The 20,028-nt window shown below is 39.9% G+C and overlaps 1 protein-coding gene across 1 annotated transcript in view; it reads right to left on the bottom strand.

Moving 5' to 3' along the window:
• Positions 1–20,028, bottom strand: part of LOC133641200 (uncharacterized) — a 130,191-nt gene that overhangs the window by 108,324 nt on the left and 1,839 nt on the right. Inside the window, exon 3 of the mRNA XM_062035133.1 lies at positions 19,766–19,875. Coding sequence (XP_061891117.1) covers positions 19,766–19,875 — 110 coding nt within the window. The remainder of the gene's footprint in view (positions 1–19,765; positions 19,876–20,028) is intronic.

Genomic DNA, 20,028 nt, shown 5'->3' on the forward strand with positions numbered 1-20,028 from the left:
TTCTAAAAATAGCTCAAATAGCAGCACTGTAGCGGCGAACAGCTGTCTCGTCAGCTGATGCGCGAGCGCCTAACTGCGGCTGCTTGGCAACCAGCCAAACCCCACTTAATAAAATTATATTTTATTTTAGAGCACATCCACATCCCTATTCACCTAGGCAACCCCAGGAAATGTATATAATTCGGCTTTATTATCAGTTTACGTTCACGCGCAGGTATAACGCGGCGCGCTCCCGTCTCGCCTGCTGGTGCGCGAGCCCGGTAATTAGACAGCTGTGTCCAATCAAGGAGTACAAAAGACGCCAGCGCAGAGTGGAGAAAGGTTTGGTTCATTACAGATAACACAGAGTTGTGCCAAAAGTGTACCAAAACCAAAAGCTGAACGGACAGCACTTTATTTCTCTTTGTGGGTGTGGCGCACCTGTTGCGCTGGTGAGACGGGGGTGGGGGGAGTTGTGTGCATGTAGCGTGCTTAGTCTGGAGGCTAAATACACACGGTGTTTTGTGTAACTGTTGTTTGGTAAGGAAGTGTTGATATTCTTTGCTTAGTTTGATAAATGTTGGAGCAGTTTGCTTCATCAGGAGGGTGAAGTCGCTCAACTTAAAGTGTTGGATTTAACTGTGTTGGATCATTGGCTGCTAGTGAGGGCATAGAAAAGGGGTATTTTTCTACCAGTAGACAGCGTTTAAGATTGAGTGTTTCACTGCTAAATTAATAATATATTTATATTGGATATGGATTTTAAATATGTATCTAAAATAGGTGGTTAATTGGTTAGGTATTTATGTGTTTGCATATTGGGGTTTCTGCTGCATTTATCTATTGTGTTTCTGGTGTGAAATGTATTTTATATGTATCTTGGTGCATTTATGTTGAGACTATTTATTTCAAATCTGAATGAACTTAAAGGGAAAATATTAATCCATTTTCTTGCACTTGTTTAATTGTTAAGTGTTTGATAGCCTAATTAATAATTGTAAATTATGGGATTGATAATTGATTGCTTTTTTACAGCATGTTAATCTTGTGGTGTTTTGTCCTTAAAGGCCTACTGAAAGCCACTACTACCGACCACGCAGTCTGATAGTTTATATATCAATGATGAAATCTTAACATTATAACACATGCCAATACGGCCGGGTTAACTTATAAAGTGACATTTTAAATTTGCCGCTAAACTTCCGGTTCGAAACGCCTCTGAGGATGATGTATGCGCGTGACGTAGACCGGGGAACACGGGTATGCCTTCCACATTGAAGCCAATACGAAAAAGCTCTGTTTTCATTTCATAATTCCACAGTATTCTGGACATCTGTGTTCGTGAATCTGTTTCAATCATGTTCATTGCATTATGGAGAAGGAAGCCGAGCAAGCAAAGAAGAAAGTTGTCGGTGCGAAATGGACGTATTTTTCGAACGTAGTCAGCAACAACAGTACACAGCCGGCGCTTCTTTGTTTACATTCCCGAAAGATGCAGTCAAGATGGAAGAACTCGGATAACAGAGACTCTAACCAGGAGGACTTTTGACTTCGATACACAGACGCCTGTAGAGAACTGGGACAACACAGACTCTTACCAGGATTACTTAGATTTGGATGACAAAGACGCAGACGTGCTACTGTGAGTATGCAGCTTTGGCTTCTAAACATTTGATCGCTTGACCGTATGTGCGCAACTTTTTTTTGCGTATGTACGCAACTTTTTAAAAATATATAAGCTTTATGAACCTTGGGTTAGGTGAACGGTCTTTTGGGCTGAGTGATTGTGTGTGTTGATCAGGTTTTGAATTGTATTGGCGTGTTCTATGGAGCTAGGAGCTAGCAGAGGAGCTAGGAGTTAGCATAACAAAGACGTAGGTGTTTTTATGCAGGATTAATTTGTGGCATATTAAATATAAGCCTGGTTGTGTTGTGGCTAATAGAGTATATATATGTCTTGTGTTTATTTACTGTTGTAGTCATTCCCAGCTGAATATCAGGTCACCCCCGGCTCTCACAGCATCTTCCCTATCTGAATAGCTTCAACTCCCCACTAGTCCTTCACTTGCACTTTCCTCATCCACAAATCTTTCATCCTCGCTCAAATTAATGGGGAAATTGTCGCTTTCTCGGTCCGAATCTCTCTCACTTCATGCGGCCATCATTGTAAACAATAGGGAACTTTGCGTATATGTTCAACTGACTACGTCACGCTACTTCCGGTAGGGGCAAGCCTTTTTTTATCAGATACCAAAAGTTGCAATCTTTATCGTCGTTGTTCTATACTAAATCCTTTCAGCAAAAATATGGCAATATCGCGAAATGATCAAGTATGACACATAGAATAGATCTGCTATCCCTGTTTAAATTTAAAAAATTCATTTCAGTAGGCCTTTAAAGGTTTTTCACCTACTAAAGAAGCTAAAGGCTACTAAAGACAGCTAATGACAGCTAAAGAAACTTAAGTCTACTAAATTCTACTAACACTGCTAAAGACTGCTAAAAAGACTAAAGAAGAAAAAAGAAGCTGTTTCTTCATTGGAAAAACTGTTGCAAACTAAAGGAAAATAAAAGGAAAAAAGTAACTACGGTCTGGTCTTTTGAGTGAAATCCAGAAGCCACATTCAGCATTGGTACATCCCTTCAAGTGCGGGATAAGCACAGTGAAAAAAGCAAAACACTTGACAAGCACTTACCAGTGAGCTGCCTCTATTTTTTAAATGTTATTTACTAGCAAGCTGGTCTCGCTTTGCTCGACATTTTTAATTCTAAGAGAGACAAAACTCAAATAAAATTTAAAAATCCAAGAAAATCTTTTAAAGACTTGGTCTTCACTAACTGACAAAGAAACAGATAATAGATTTGGTGTCCAGTTCAAAGTGTGACATGATTTATTTAAAAATTTGAGAGTTGACTTTTGTATTTTACATGAGTTATTATTTGTACAAACATGGTGCAAAGTAATTTGTGATTTGTTCAAAAATGTTAGTGGCTAGCTAGTTAAAATGGGATATTGTGATTTCACAAGACTGTCTTAGAAGTGATCATTTGAAAATGTTCAATTTGGAAAAATGTGCACTTAGAGAAAATGTAAAAATAAAGTGTTGCATATTGATATTTATCTGTTTCTATATATATTTATTGTGAGAAATCATTAAGATGATCAGTGTTTCCACAAAGATAAATATCATTAATTATTATTAATAACATAGAGTTAAAGGTAAATTGAGCAAATTGGCTATTTCTGGCACTTTATTCGTCGCCATGGAGACGAGGATTAGTGATTTAGATAGCTAAAACACTGCCGGGATAGACGGGGATGGACGTGCGCTGCTAGCTAGCTAGCCATGAGAAATCATTAAGATGATCAGTGTTTCCACAAAGATAAATATCATTAATTATTAATAATAACATAGAGTTAAAGGTAAATTGAGCAAATTGGCTATTTCTGGCAATTTATTTAAGTGTGTATCAAACTGGTAGCCCTTCGCATTAATCAGTACCCAAGAAGTAGCTCTTGGTTTCGAAAAGGTTGGTGACCCCTGATCTACACACTGTGTCTGCTTTGTAAGTACTCCGTGATTGTGCGCTGCCGAACATGCTCCTCTGCTCGTAAACCCAGCAATGTCATGATGTCCGTTGGGAACCGGTACTTTTCAAACAGAGTATAGTACCGTTTTTGATTCATTAGTACCGCGACACTATACTAGTACCGGTATACCGTACAACCCTAGTGTGGAGCTGAACAAGCCTACCAATCAAGGTGCGGCGTATGGCTCTCGGGGGCGGGACATCGACCGGGCTTGATGGAAGCAGAGAAACATTTCTCAATGAGTGAAAGTTACAGCGGTGTTGCTATGGAGAGTTCTCTTCTGTGCCTGGCTGGCTGCCTCATTTCTATTGGGCACACGCGGACATTCGTCCCAGCGCGCTGCGTTCACAACACTTCCAAAAAAAAAAGTTTTTCATTATATATACGGTACAGGCTAAAAGTTTGGACACACCTTCTCATTCACAACACAACTAATGGTCCCAAACCCCATTGGTAAAGCAAGAAATTCCACCAATCAACCCTGATAAGGTACACCTGTTAAGTGAAAACCATTTCAAGCTCATCGAGAGAATGCCAAGAGTGTGCAAAGCAGTAACCAGAGCAAAGGGTGGCTATTTTGAAGAAACTATAATATAAAACATGTTTTCAGTTATTTCACCTTTTTTTTGTTAAGTACATAACTCATTCATAGTTTTGATGCCTTCAGTGACAATCTACAATGGAAATAGTCATGAAAATAAAGAAAACGCATTGAATGAGGAAAAGGTGTGTCCAAACTTTTGGCCTGTACTGTCTTTAATACGTGTGTGCACGCCTGCAGAGTGGCTTTGTTCCATGACCCTGGTGCACTACCAAACGTGAAAACAGCACCTCAGTCCAAATAAAGTCGACCAACAATAAGTGTGTGTCCATAAGAGGCAGGGAAGGAGTGTGTAGCGTCTTCGCTGCACTGTCCTTTTAGGAAACTTTTAAAGCAACAAGCTTGCCATGTCGTTCTAGTCAGGGAAAACAATCCAAATTACAGTTTTTGTTATTAAGCGAGCGAAAACAAATTTTAACTTTTTACTCTAATGGTCTATTTCTGGTCCTCAAATTCATCATACTTTGTCATGCAGAGCAGACGGCGTCTCCGAGATGTTGTCCAGTTTGCAATTTAGTCTAAAATCACAAAAGTCTGAGTGCCCACACCTCTGCCCATCCTTCAATCTTTTGTGTCAGCTTTGGGGTACCTTGAACAGCTGCCAGCGTCTTCCAATTTGTTGATACACCAGGGCAACACTTACTCCAGAACTATCCAAAGATTGGATTCAAGTCTGGGCTCTGGTGAGGCCACTCAAGAGTTGTCCTGACGCCATTCCTTTGATATTTTGGCTTTGTGGTAAGGGTCGTTGCTGAAAGATGAGCTGTTGACCCAGTCAGAGTTCAAGAGCGCTTTGGAGCAGGTTTTAATCTGGGATGTCTCTGTAAATTGCTGCATTCATCTTTTCCTCTATCCTGACTAGACGCCCAGTTCCTGCTGCTGAAAAACATCCTCACAGCATGATGCTGCCACCAACATGCTTCACTGGGTTCCTCCAAACATGATGCCTGGCATTCACGCCAGGGAGTTCAAGCTTTGTCTCATCAGACCAGAGAATTTTGTTTCTCATGGTCCAAGAATCTTTCAACTTCATTTTGGCAAACCGTTATGAAGGAATGGCTTCTGTCATACAGGCTTGATTGGTGGATTGTTGCAGAGATGGTTGTCCTTCTGTAAGGTTCTCCACAGAGAAAATCTGTAGCTCTGTCAGAATGACCAACGGGTTCTTGGTCACCTGCCTCCGTAGGGACCTTCTACCCCGATTTGCTCAGTTTAGAGTCCTGGTGGTTCCAAATGTCTTCCATTTACTGATGATGGAGGCCTCTGTGCTCATTGGACCTTCAACGCAGCAGATATTTTTCTGTACTCTTCTCCAGATATGTGCCTTGAGACAATCCTGTCTTGGAGGTCTAAAGATAATTCCTTCAACTTCATTGTTGGTTTGTGCGCTGCCATTCACTGTCAAGTGTGGAACTTTATATATAGACGGATGTGTGCCTTACCAAATCATGTCTAACCAACTGAATATACCACAGCTGGACTCCAATTAAGCCGTGGGAACATCTTAAGGATGATCAGTTTAAACAGGATGCATCTGAGCTCACTTTCAAGCTTCAAGGCAAAAGCTGTAAATACTTATGTACAAAACCCAAAACCAGTGAAGTTGGCACGTTGTGTAAATCGTAGATAAAAACAGAATACAATGATTTGATGGTTCTTTTCCTCTTTGTTTCGGAGGACACGACGTCCACAGTTTCCAAAAACAATCTGAAATGTGGACTCGTCAGACCACAGAACACTTTTCCACTTTGCATCAGTCCATCTTAAGAATACATTAGCCCTTATTAGACCTAATGAACCATGTGTGCTTATTGAAGGACACTTAAATTATAATTGTCTGTCCAGTTTTGCACAAGTAAAGGCGCTGCATGACTGCTTCTATCGGAGCTTAGATCAGAGATTATAGATCATACATGTCAAAGTCAAGGCCTGTGGGCCAGATCCGGCCCGCGAATTAATGATCTATAGCCCCCAGGATGATATTTGATTAGTATTATTGTTAAAACGATATACTAAAAGCTAAACTAAGAGGTAACTGTAGCACAGGCCTGGACAATTATTTTGACTCAGGGGCCAAATTTAGAGAAAAACAATGTGTCTGGGGGCCGGTATATCTATTTTTAGGAACACTAATACAAAACCTCACAATAATGTCTGACTGAATGCTAAAAACGTTCTGACAGACCGCCTGAAAAAACGGAATGGAATTTAAAAATGTTTTACTGAATGAGACATCCAGAATGTACATGAAAATAAAGAATGTGGGATTTACAATATTAACTATGAACGATAAAACACTGAATATTGACAACATATGAACGTTACAACCCCTCTCCATCCGCATATAAAATGCAACAAACACAGCGAAATATGAACGCAAAGGGTAAAAAAAAAGCCCACCTACAATCTGATATATCTGATATATCACTAAGCTTTAGAACTTTGTTGTAAAAATCTCCTTCCACGTCTGTCCCTGACACCCGCATTTCAGGCTCGCTCTGGAAACACTCTGTGGAAACGCTAAACGCTCCCCACCCACACTGCTTGGTGCCTAACTGAGCTGCTGTGATTTAAGGCTATGTCTACACTAAGCCGGATAACCCCTTAAACCATGGGTGTCAAACTCTGGCCCGCGGGCCAAATTTGGCCCGCCGTGTAATTTCATTTGGCCCTTGAGGCAATATCAAATTAACATTAGAGCTGGCCGCTGTAACACCGCATTCACCGCTAATACTCATACTTGCCAACCCTCCCGATTTTCAGTGCCCCTCTCGAAAGTCTCCCGGGGTAACACTGTTACAAATATGCGCCACACTGTGAACCCACACCACACAAGAATGACAAACACATTTCAGCAGAACATCCGCAACGTAACACAACATAAACACAACAGAACAAATATCCGGAACCACTTGCAGCACTAACTCTTCCGGGACGCTACAATACACACCCCCCGCTACCACCAAACTCGGAGCTAACCAGAGGAAATATGAAGGCGCGTCATCCAGACATGCCCGTGTTTCTCCTTCTTCTACACGTACTTGTGGAAATCACACATGAATACCTTAAGAGAAAGCGATTGCAGCTATTTGGGATACAACACTTCTCAGACGGCAAGAGAACTTTCCAATGTCCGGGTCAGCTGCGATTCTACTGTCCGAAAAACTTCATCCATTTGTCGAAGGAGAGACAACGAGAATCCCGTGTATGTGGCCGTCGACTGAAGACTACGGGAAACAGCGAATGCTTTTGGACTGGCAAAGCGGACTGTATCAGTTATTGTCCGCCATGTATGTTGCGGACTCAATGTCTAGGTCCAGAGTATATAAAGTCACCAAAAACTAATGGACTATGAAGGTGAAGGCAAAAGAGTGAGGAGTGTCCTGACCAGATATCTAGATCCCGAGATTGATTGTAGTCAAATGTTCTTTGTCACATTGTGTACTTTCACGTGTTTATTAAAGGCCTACTGAAAGCCACTACTAGCGACCACGCAGTCTGCTAGTTTATATATCAATGATGAAATCTTAACATTGCAACACATGCCAATACGGCCGGGTTAACTTATAAAGTGACATTTTAAATTTCCCGGGGGAACTTCCGGTTGAAAACGTCTAGATATGATGACGTTTGCGCGTGACGTCAATGGTTGAAACGGAAGTATTCGGACACCATCGTATTCAATACAAAAAGCTCTGTTTTCATCGCAAAATTCCACAGTATTCTGGACATCTGTGTTGGTGAATCTTTTGCAATTTGTTTAATGAACAATGAAGACTGCAAAGAAGAAAGCTGTAGGTGGGATCGGTGTATTAGCGGCTGGCTGCAGCAACACAACCAGGAGGACTTTGACTTGGATAGCAGACGCGCTATCCGACGCTAGCCGCCGACCGCATCGGTGATCGGGTGAAGTCCTTTGTAGCGCCGTCGATTGCTGGAACGCAGGTGAGCACGGGTGTTGATGAGCAGATGAGGGCTGGCTGGCGTAGGTGGATAGCTAATGTTTTTAGCATAGCCCCGTGAGGTCTCGTAGCTAAGTTAGCTTCAATGGCGTCGTTAGCAACAGCATTGTTAAGCTTCGCCAGGCTGGAAAGCATTAACCGTGTAGTTACATGTCCATGTGTCATGTCTGTGTTGATCATGTTTTTGTTTTGCTTGGTTTTTGGACACTTTTTAGTTCTTGTCTTCACTCCCTTGCTTTGTCACCATAGTAACCATTAGTTTCACCTGGTTCACGTCCTCATGTCACGCATCTGTCTCACGTTTTCACTAATCATGTCACTAGTATTTAAGGCCATTGTTGCCAGGCAGTCGGCCTGGCGACATCACTCTTGACACACTCTACACACCATTACGATCCATGCCCTTTTCTTGTCAAAGTAAGTTTTTTGTTTATTAATGCTACAGTTAGTGTTTTTGTTACTGTCAGGACTGGGTCTATGGCGTGGTTTGTTCTCCCAGAAGGCAATGGAAAATTGGCGCGTGCAAGACGTGAATTTAAATACATTTTTAATTCTAACTCAAAAAAAGTACAAACAAAAGGCGCTCACAGCGGAGATAACAAACTTAGCAATAAACACAAAACTTGCACAATGGCAGAAACTATGATCAATGAAACAAAAACACTAACTGTAGCATTAAAAAACAAAAAACTTACTTTGACAAGAAAAGGGCATGGATCGTAATGGTGTGTAGAGAGTGTGTCAAGAGTGATGTCGCCAGGCCGACTGCCTGGCAACAATGGCCTTAAATACTAGTGACATGATTAGTGAAAACGTGAGACAGGTGCGTGACATGAGGATGTGAACCAGGTGAAACTAATGGTTACTATGGTGACAAAGCAAGGGAGTGAAGACAAGAACTAAAAAGTGTCCAAAAACCAAGCAAAACAAAAACATGATCAACACAGACATGACACATGGTTTAATAGTATTGTTGATTTTCTGTCTATCCTTCCAGTCAGGGGCTTATTTCTTTTGTTTCTATCTGCAGTTAAGCCCGATGCTATCACGTTAGCTCCGTAGCTAAAGTGTTTCGCCGATGTATTGTCATGGAGATAAAAGTCACTGTGAATGTCCATTTCGTGTTCTCGACTCTCATTTTCAAGAGGATATAGTATCCGAGGTGGTTTAAAATGAATATCCGTGATCCACAATAGAAAAAGGAGAAAGTTTGGAATCCAATGAACCAGCTTGTACCTAAGTTACGGTCAGAGCGAAAAAAGATACGTCCTGCACTGCACTCTAGTCCTTCACTCTAACGTTCCTCATCCACAAATCTTTCATCCTCGCTCAAATTAATGGGGTAATCGTCGCTTTCTCGGTCCGAATCGCTCTCGCTGCATTGAAAACAATGGGGAAATGTGAGGAGCCTTTCAATTGACTACGTCACGCTACTTCCGGTACAGGCATGGCTTTTTTTATCAGTGACCAAAAGTTGCAACTTTATCGTCGATGTTCTCTACTAAATCCTTTCAGCAAAAATATGTCAATATCGCAAAATGATCAAGTATGACACATGGAATGTATCTGCTATTCCCGTTTAAATAAAAAAAATTCATTTCAGTAGGCCTTTAAAGATTTGATTAATTTATGATGTCTCAGGTGTGATTCACTACAATAGGGCCCCACAGCACACTGGATTCCAGTTAGTTGAAATACCACAACACTGGATATTGTTCAGATAAGCTACATTGAAGAACTTGCACACAAAGCAACACTGGAGGTGACTATGACGTGCGCATTTTCCGCGCATGCGTATTAAGTTGCGTTGCGCCGGCAGACGGAGGGTGGTTAGGGGGTCTTTAACGGTAGCATTGTTGTGTGTGGACAAGGATAAGGTTCGGTGGGATTTACTCTGTGTAAACGGGGCCTTAGATTACCATAGTAACTAGTATATCATGCAAAAGTGCATATTCCAACCATTGAAAGACTTTGTATAGATCAAGACTTACGGTCATTAGAAAACATCACTGCACATCATAATGGCAGCTACACTTTCCATCTTAAAAATCTGAAAAAAATATTTGGGAATGTCCTTAATTTTCCCAGGTTTGCTGTAGCGTAAACAATGCTACACTACTTGGAAATGTAGTACTTTCCTCAATCATTGGCTTTGCAAATACGCTTGTTTTTTTCCCTACTTTTGATCAGACGCGTACACAACATGAGATGGCCAAAGTGCTGCAGCTGAGGTGCTGACACATGCCCCCAAACATAATGGTTGCAATTGTCCACTCCTGGAAATGAATTTCTTGAGGGTGAAAGGGTAGCACAAGGTCTCTACTGAAGCCATGTGCACGCCAAGGTTTTTCAGCGTTATCCTACGACGCTTGGTCCATTGGCGCTTACACAACAAGTTTAGAAACCGAGTGATTACTTCCAAAATACCTCCCACAGAGTGAGTGAGTGTGTGTGACGAGTATGAAATACCACAGTGATCCTTTGAAAATATAGATCCTGTTTTTCTTGGGGATGTGTGTGCATTGTAGAACCCAAGGTATACATCTTCCCCTCAGACAAGTTAAGGTATGCGGACGCTTAGACGCCATCCATTTAGGAGGAGAATGTCAAATAATCATGATGGCGGTCGTGACCTCTTCTGTGTGTGGTCAATGGGTTTGATGTCCTGCTGCTTATCTCGGTCGCAAGCCACACCAAAAAACCTCTGCTGATTGTTAGATTAATATTTGTTTTTTAATATGATGGCAAGGCAAAACTTGCTACATTTGGTACTTCAACATGAATAAATTGAACATATTGGAAACATGTACACAATTTAAGTAGTAACAGTTGATAATTTGTACAAAACCCAAAACCAGTGAAGTTGGTACGTTGTGTACCGTATTTTTCGGAGTATAAGTCGCTCCGGAGTAGAAGTCGCACCGGCCGAAAATGCATAATAAAGAAGGAAAAAAACATTTATAAGTCGCACTGGAGTATAAGTTGCATTTTTTGGGGAAATGTATTTGATAAAAGCCAACACCAAGAATAGACATTTGAAAGGCAATTTCAAATAAATAAAGAATAGTGAACAACAGGCTGAATAAGTGTACGTTATATGAGGCATAAATAACCAACTGAGAACGTGCCTGGTGTGTTAACGTAACATATTATGGTAAGAGTCATTCAAATAACTATAACATATAGAACATGCTATACGTTTACCAAACAATCTGTCACTCCTAATCGCTAAATCCCATGAAATCTTATACGTCTAGTCTCTTACGTGAATGAGATAAATAATATTATTTGATATTTTACGGTAATGTGTTAATAATTTCACACATAAGACGCTCCTGAGTATAAGTCGCACCCCCGGCAAAACTATGAAAAAAACTGCTACTTATAGTCCGAAAAATACGGTAAACGGTAAATAAAAACAGAATACAATGATTTGCAAATCCTTTTCAACCTATTGTGACATATGAACCCAAACCAACCTCCCAGAGACAGTTCTGTCAAGTTTCAAACACAGCAGCGTTGTTTTATTCAGTCACTCTTCTGAAAACAGGTTAACTTAAATTCGTCCCAATTGGGGTTTTCCTTTAAACAAACAAATTATCTCATTCTCCTAAACTGCCTGGAACACAGAGCAGAGAAATCTCTGATCAGTACAAAGGTAAATAAATTACAGCATTCAATAACTCCAACATCTTACACCTTTAGCTGACTAATCTACAAACTACATTTCAGTTGCACAACACACTTACCGCCCGATGGGAGCAGACCTTTCTCAGCAGGGAGCCAGCCACACAATGAGTCATACACTGAGGTTCTATTTAAAGGCCTACTGAAATGAATTTTTTTTATTTAAACGGGAATAGCAGATCCATTCTATGTGTCATACTTGATCATTTCGCGATATTGCCATATTTCTGCTGAAAGGATTTAGTAGAGAAAATCGACGATAAAGTTCGCAACTTTTGCTCGCTGATAAAAAAAAGCCTTGCCTGTACCGGAAGTAGCGTGACGTCACAGGAGCTAGTATTCCTCACAATTCCCCGTTGTTTACAATGGAGCGAGAGATTCGGAGCGACAAAGCGACGATTACCCCATTAATTTGAGCGATGAAAGATTCGTAGATGAGGAACGTTACAGTGAAGGACTGGAGAGGCAGTGATGGACGTATCTTTTTTCGCTCTGACCGTAACTTAGGTACAAGCTGGCTCATTGGATTCCACACTCTCTCCTTTTTCTATTGTGGATCACGGATTTGTATTTTAAACCATCTCAGATACTATATCCTCTTGAAAATGAGAGTCGAGCACACGAAATGGACATTTAAAGTGACTTTTATCTCCACGACAATACATCGGTGACACACTTACCTACTGAGCTAATGTGATAGCATCGTTCTCAAATGAAGATAGAAACAAAATAAATAAACCCCTGACTGGAAGGATAAACAGAAGATCAACAATACTATTAAACCATGTACATGTAAATACACGGTTAAAAATTCTCAGCCTGGTAAGGCTTAACAATGCTGTTGCTAACGACGCTAAGGCTAATTTAGCAACTTAGAAACCGGACCTCACAGAACTATGATAAAAACATTAGCGCTCCACCTACGCCAGCAAGCCCTCATCTTCCCATCAACAGCCGTGCTCACCTGCGTTCCAGCGATCGACGGCGTGACGAAGGACTTCATCCGTGGGTTTGGCGGCAAGCATCGGCTAGGCGTAGTAAGTAGTCCTTGTTGTGTTGCTGTAAGTATTGTACTTAGCCGCTAATACACCGATCGATCCCACCTACAACGTTCTTCTTTGCAGCCTCCATTGTTCATTAAACAAATTGCAAAAGATTCACCAACACAGATGTCCAGAATACTGTGGAATTTTGTCGAAGAAAACAAGAGGTTTCTGTATCGGGTTCGATGGGGTCCAACCACTTCCGTGGATTTTGTGACGTCACGCGCATAAATCATATCCAAAGGAGTTTTTCAACCGGAAGTGTGGCGGGAATTTTAAAATTGCACTTTATAAGTTAACCCGGCCGTATTGGCATGTGTTGCAATGTTAAGATTTCATCAATGATATATAAACTAACAGACTGCGTGGTCGCTAGTAGTGGCTTTCAGTAGGCCTTTAAGCAAACACAGTGATTGCCAACCTGACACAGCTGCTTTGGGGCAGGTGGCCACACATCAACCTGATTGAGAATAGAATTAGGGATGTACTTGCCTTCAGACCAGGCCCAGAGGTTGGCGTAGTTTGACCGCCTGGTGCACACTCTCACTGTGATGGCTGGCCCTCTGCCTAGTCTCACCTGTTCGGGGGTATTGTGATGTTCCACACTATATTCAATTGAATAGACTGCAAAGACAAGATACTTAACGTTCAAACTGGAAAATGTTGCTATTTTTTGCAAATATTAGCTCATTAGGAATTTGATGCCTGCAACATGTTTCAAAGCGTAAAAGCCAGCATGTGTGATGGTATGGGGGTGTATTAGTGCCCAAGGCATGGGTAACTTACACATCTGTGAAGGCACTATTAATGACTAAAGGTACATACAGGTTTTGTAGCAACATATGTTGCCATCCTAGCAACGTTACCATGGACGCCCCTGCTTATTTCAGCAAGACAATGCCAAGCCACGTGTTACATCAACGTGGCTTCATAGTAAAAGAGTGCGGGTACTAGACTGGCCTGCCTGTAGTCCAGACCTGTCTCCCATTGAAAATGTGTGGCACAATATGAAGCCTCAAATACCATAACGGAGACCGCGTACTGTTGAACAACTTAATCTGTACATCAAGCAAGAATGGGAAAGAATTCCACCTGAGAAGCTTCAAAAATGTGTCTCCTCAGTTCCCAAACGTTTACTGAGTGTTGTTGAAAGGAAAAGCCATGTAACACAGTGGTAAAAATGCCCCTGTGCATACTTTATTGCAATGTGTTGCTGCCATTAAATTCTGAATTAATGATTATTTGCAAAAAATAATTAAGTTTCTCAGTTCGAACATTAAATATCTTTTCTTTTCATTCTATTAAATTGAATATAAGTTGAAAAGGATTTGCAAATCATTGTATTCTGTTTTTATTTACGATTTACACAACGTGCCAACTTCACTGGTTTTGTATTTTGTATTTTATGGTCTGGTATTTTAACGTCTAGTGTTGTATTCCATAACTATTGTGACGCCATGAAGTGGTTGCGGCCGTCAAGTACGACCGCCAATTTCAGCCTACAAGCACAGTGTCCTGACCAGATATCTAGATCCCTAGATTGATTGTTGTAAAATGTTCTTTATCACATTGTTTACTTTCATACGTCCATTAAAGATCTGTATGATGGCTCAGGTGTGGTTCACTACAATAGTCTAACAGCTGCTGATGGTGAGGCAAGCAAGGTTTACTGTTAAGAGAAATGTGGCAATAGGCTACATTGAAACACAGGGTAAGATTACACTTCCAGGCCAGAGGTAACTATGACATGCGCATTTGTTTTCGCGCATGCGTATTAGGTTGCGTTGCGCCGGCGGACGGAGGGATGAGGGGGTCTTAAACGGTGGCATTGTGTGTGTGTGGACAAGGATAAGGTTAGGTGGGATTTGCCCTGGATAACCTTAGTGTAGAGGGGGCCTAAGTCTATGAGCATGAAATGATGAAGCCTACTCGGATGAGCGGCGAAACGTCTTCCAAGACAAACCAAGGAGTCCAGTGGCAAACGATTGAATGCCCTGAGATGACGACGACGACCTGGATGAATAGGAACCTTCATAGACATGTTTATCCAAAGGGTGTTTTTCTGCAAGGGATGTCAAGGTCTCCTCTGGAGGAAGCTCCGGTGCCATAAAGGCCGTCAGTCCTCAGTTTAATGTATGTGGAAAGTTGGGTGAAGAACTTCATAAATCAAACAGCTTATTTGAAAATTAACAGTTTTAATTTATATTTTACCAAAATGATGGAATGACAGAGGCTTCTGATCAAGGATTTTTATAGATGTTTTAAATTAACATTTCTATGAGTTTTTATATTGCGTTTCCATTGAGTGACTAGGTTGTGATGCACTATGTTGGGAAACTATCATTACGTGTTAAAAACATCTTAGCAGACTTGAGAGATTGAACTTTTGCTGTGAGCTTGATTCGTTTTTGAAAATAAAGTGTTGGGTACAGTTTGACCCCAACGTACTTGAACTCCTTCTAGAAGATCAAGTTCACCATCCCCCACTCTAGTTTTATGAGTTTTCTACAACCACCCCCCATCCCCTTTCAACACAGTCATCGGGTGAGTCTTTTCTTAACAGAACAGGTTACTGTTGCAGTGCAGAAATGTCAACATAACACGTCCTGAGCTCAAACTTGCCCTCTGTTTGATCCATGATTCATGCTGCAGAAACCAATGATTTGATTAGGGATGGGTACCTTTCACATTCAAACTGATATGGTACCTGGGAATTGATAACTGTACTCAACTGTGCCAATTTTTGGTACTTTTGTGTGAGTTAATAATATTAATAAGATATAATTATAATATAATTTAAAAATCAATATTATTTTAATAATAAAACACTTTTTTTTTTTATTGGAACATTTTAAAATGAGCGTATTATATTAACTTCAGTCTAGTTGTTGCATTGCGTTTTATTTTTGCATTTCCGAGTCAATTTTCCTTGTTGGCATTGAAAATTGCAACATTGCCTAAAGGCAGTTTGGCTGAGTCCACTCTCAGTGCCGCTGGAGTGGGGGCCAGGTGTTAGTGTTAGGGATGTAACGATACAAACATTTTATAACATGGTTATTGTGACCAAAATTAGCCTTGTTATTATAATCGCAATATTGTTGAATGTAATCAAAAAGTACCTAGAGGGGAACTGCACGTTTTTGGAATTTTGCCTATCATTCACAATCCTTAAGCAAGACAAGAACACTTTTTTTCCTTTTTTTTATGCATTCTCAATAGCAAATAAACACGATCAAAAGACTGTGCCATTGTCTTGACATAATGATATGCACTAGGCAATACATTTCTTGAAACCAGGAAACTTTTACTAAAACTAGTTTATTTTTTCTCAACATATTAAGAATATTTCTCAATATGTAGAAAAATATTCTTAAATTAAGTAAAGGCAAGTGCCATTATCTTGACATAATGATATGCACTAGGCCAGGGGTCGGCAACCCGCGGCTCCGGAGCCGCATGCGGCTCCTTGACCACTCTGATGCGGCTCAGCTACATACATGCCGACCGCCCCGATTTTCCCAGGAGACTTATGGATGTCAGTGTCTCTCATAGACTACTCCCAGGAAAATATAATCCTATTTACACTCGAATTACTATATAAAGGGCGTGCCCTAATTGCACTGCAGTAATTGTCCTCTATAGCATTTACATACAGCGTGCCAGTCCAGCCACATGTTGCATGTTGTTATTACTTGCTCACACAGGAGACAGCAAAGCATACTTACTCATCAGCCACACAGCTTACACTGACGGTAGCCGTATCAAACAACTTTAACATTGTTACGTTACAAATATGCGCCACACTGTGAACCCACACCAAAAAAGAATGAAAAACACATTTCTGCAGAACATCCCACTGTAACACAACATAAACACAACACAACCATTACCCAGAATCCCATGCAGCCCTAACTCTTCCGGTCTACATTATACACCCCCTCTACCACCAAATCCCCCCACACATCAACCCCCCCTCTCCGTGCGTTGGTTGAGCGGAAGAGTTAGGGCTGCATGGGATTCTGGGTATTGGTACCGTCAGTGTAAGATGTGTGGCTGTTGACTTAGTAGCCTTGCTGTCGATAACGCTATCAAGCCAAAGCTGCATTCCACTTGTGGCCGAGCAGGTACACTGATTGAGCAGACTGTAGAGGGCGCCAAATGCAGTGTCATCACGCTCTGATATTCGGGAGTCTCCCGGGAAAAATGAGAGGGTTGGCAAATATGACGCAAGCGACATTCATTCAAACCTCGCGGGCTGCACTAACATCAAATTTCCACATTAAAGTACGTGCCGGTGCGTGTGTCAGAGACCCCTGGTTAACATAGCACAAAGCGTTTAAGCTTTGTATGCGGTGTTTTTCATTTTAAATTTTAAAAACATATTTTGTGGCTCCCATTACTTTCTTTAATGTGTGAAACTTGCCAAAATGGCTCTTTGAGTGGTAAAGGTTGCCGACCCCTGCACTAGGCAATACATTTCTTAAAAAAACCAGCAAACTTATACTAAAAAATTGTTTATTTTTTCTCAACATATTAAGAATATTTCCTCAATATGTAGAAAAATATTCTTAAATTAAGTAAATGGGAGTGCCATTATCTTGACATAATGATATGCACTAGGCAATACATTTCTTTGAACCAGCAAACTTATACTAAAAACTAGTTTATTTTTTCTCAACATATTAAGAATATTTCTCAATATGTAGAAAAATATTCTTAAATTAAGTAAAGGCGAGTGCCATTATCTTGACATAATGATATGCACTAGGCCAGGGGTGCTCACACTTTTTCTGCAGGCGAGCTACTTTTCAATTGATCAAGTCGTGGGGATCTACCTCATTCATATATATAATTTATATTTACTTATTTATGAAAGATATGTTTTTGTTAACAAGTTAAAGGTGTTTAAAGATAATACAAGCATGTTTAACACATATAGTTAATATTGTTAACAAGTTAAAGGTGTTTAATGATAATGCAAGCATGTTTAACACATATAGTTAATATTGTTAACAAGTTAAATATGTTTAATGATAATACAAGAATGTTTAATACATATAGTTAATATTGTTAGCAAGTTAAAGGTGTTTAAAGATAATGCTAGCATGTTTAACACATATAGTTAATATTGTTAATAAATTAAAGGTGTTTAAAGATAATACAAGCATGTTTAACACAAATAGTTAATATTGTTAACAAGTTAAAGGTGTTTAAAGATAATGCAAGCATGTTTAACACATATAGTTAATATTGTTAATAAGTTAAAGGTGTTTAATGATAATACAAACATGTTTAACACATATAGTTAATATTGTTAATAAATTAAAGGTGTTTAAAGATAATACAAGCATGTTTAACACATATAGTTAAGATTGTTAACAAGTTAAAGGTGTTTAAAGATAATACAAGCATGTTTAATACATATAGTTAATATTGTTAACAAGTTAAAGGTGTTTAAAGATAATACAAGCATGTTTAACACATATAGTTAATATTGTTAACAAGTTAAAGGTGTTTAATGATAATACAAGCATGTTTAACACATATAGATTCCTTTCTTTCATGAAGACAAGAATATAAGTTGGTGTATTACCTGATTCTGATGAAATGCATTGATAGGATTTAGACAATGGTGCTGATAACGTCCGCATTTTCAAATGGAGGAGAAAAAAAGTCCTCCTTTCTGTTCAATACCACATGAAAGTGGTTGGTTTTTGGCATCTTATTTGTCCAGCTTCCGTACTCCTTTGTATACACTTTACAAGAAATACATTGGCGGCAAACTCCGTAGCTTGCTAGCTTGTGCACGCCAGCTTTCTGAGACTCTTATTTTGTTAGCGCAGGCAGGATGAAGCAGAGCTTTTATTGTGCAACTGTGCAGTCGGTCTTTGGAGTTTTGACGACAGGTACGGCGCCAGAGTCTGTTGAAATAAAAAGTGTTTCTCGCCTTACTGTCGGTCATTTTTTCTTAATAATGAGCTGGCAGCAGCCAGCGTCATCGCAGAAGACCCTCGGGTGCCGTAAATGTCAATCAAGTGACGAAAGTGACGTCATAGTGAAGATTTATGATCGCTCATTTTTAGGACTATTTTTTTAATGCCTGGCTGGCGATCGACTGACACACCCTCCGCCATCGACCGGTAGCTCGCGATCGATGTAATGGGCACCCCTGCACTAGGCAATACATTTCTTGAAAACCAGCAAACTTATACTAAAAACTAGTTTATTTTTTCTCAACAAATTAAGAATATTTTTCAATATGAAGAAAAATATTCTTAAATTAAGTAAAGGCGAGTGCCATTATCTTGACATAATGATATGCACTAGGCAATACATTTCTTGAAAACCAGCAAACTTATACTAAAATGTACTTTATTTTTTCTCAACATATTAAGAATATTTCTCAATATGTAGAAAAATATTCTTAAATTAAGTAAAGGCGAGTGCCATTATCTTGACATAATGATATGCACTATACATTTCTTGAAAACCAGCAAACTTATACTAAAAACTAGTTTATTTTTCTTAATGGAAAGGCAACAGTTAAAAATATATTTATCTTATGTAGGATCATTTTCTTAACATTCTTAAAATGTCACATGCTGTGGAATTCATAAATCATATTAATGCTTACAATCAGTATTCCTGACTAACAGAGAAGTAATTGTCATTTGCTTAAATGAAGATATGATTTCAATTTCTGTTCACCTCTATTATATTCAAGGTGCATAGTAACAGAAAAAAAAATACAATTATTGGCCATCATCAAAATGCTGAAAGAGTGCAAAAAAAATCAGGAGAATGTCTAGCCCCCCTGGCACTTGGCTTTCTAAAAAGTGGCCCCTTAACAACACAGTTGAATAGCCCTGCTGTAAAGTACAGGAAAAAATGTATTTTTTACCTCAAGGATGTGAAGCATGGCCTCACTTGCATGTCCCAACTTCTTTGGTGGAGCAATAGGGGATGGAAAGATGTCTGGCAAAGCCTTTATTATCGCAACCGCTTGCTTTACTGTAGAACAAAACAATAATTTTAATTACTGCAGTCAGTTTAAAAAACCCCACATAAAAACAGAGAGGAAGACAGAGCAAAGAGACAAGAAACATTAGTGAGTGCAGTTGGGAGAGACTGCAAGAAGCAGTAAGCTGCAGTTGGGAAAACTAC

This window comes from Entelurus aequoreus, linkage group LG23, assembly GCF_033978785.1.
Source record: "Entelurus aequoreus isolate RoL-2023_Sb linkage group LG23, RoL_Eaeq_v1.1, whole genome shotgun sequence".
Classification (NCBI taxonomy): domain Eukaryota; kingdom Metazoa; phylum Chordata; class Actinopteri; order Syngnathiformes; family Syngnathidae; genus Entelurus; species Entelurus aequoreus.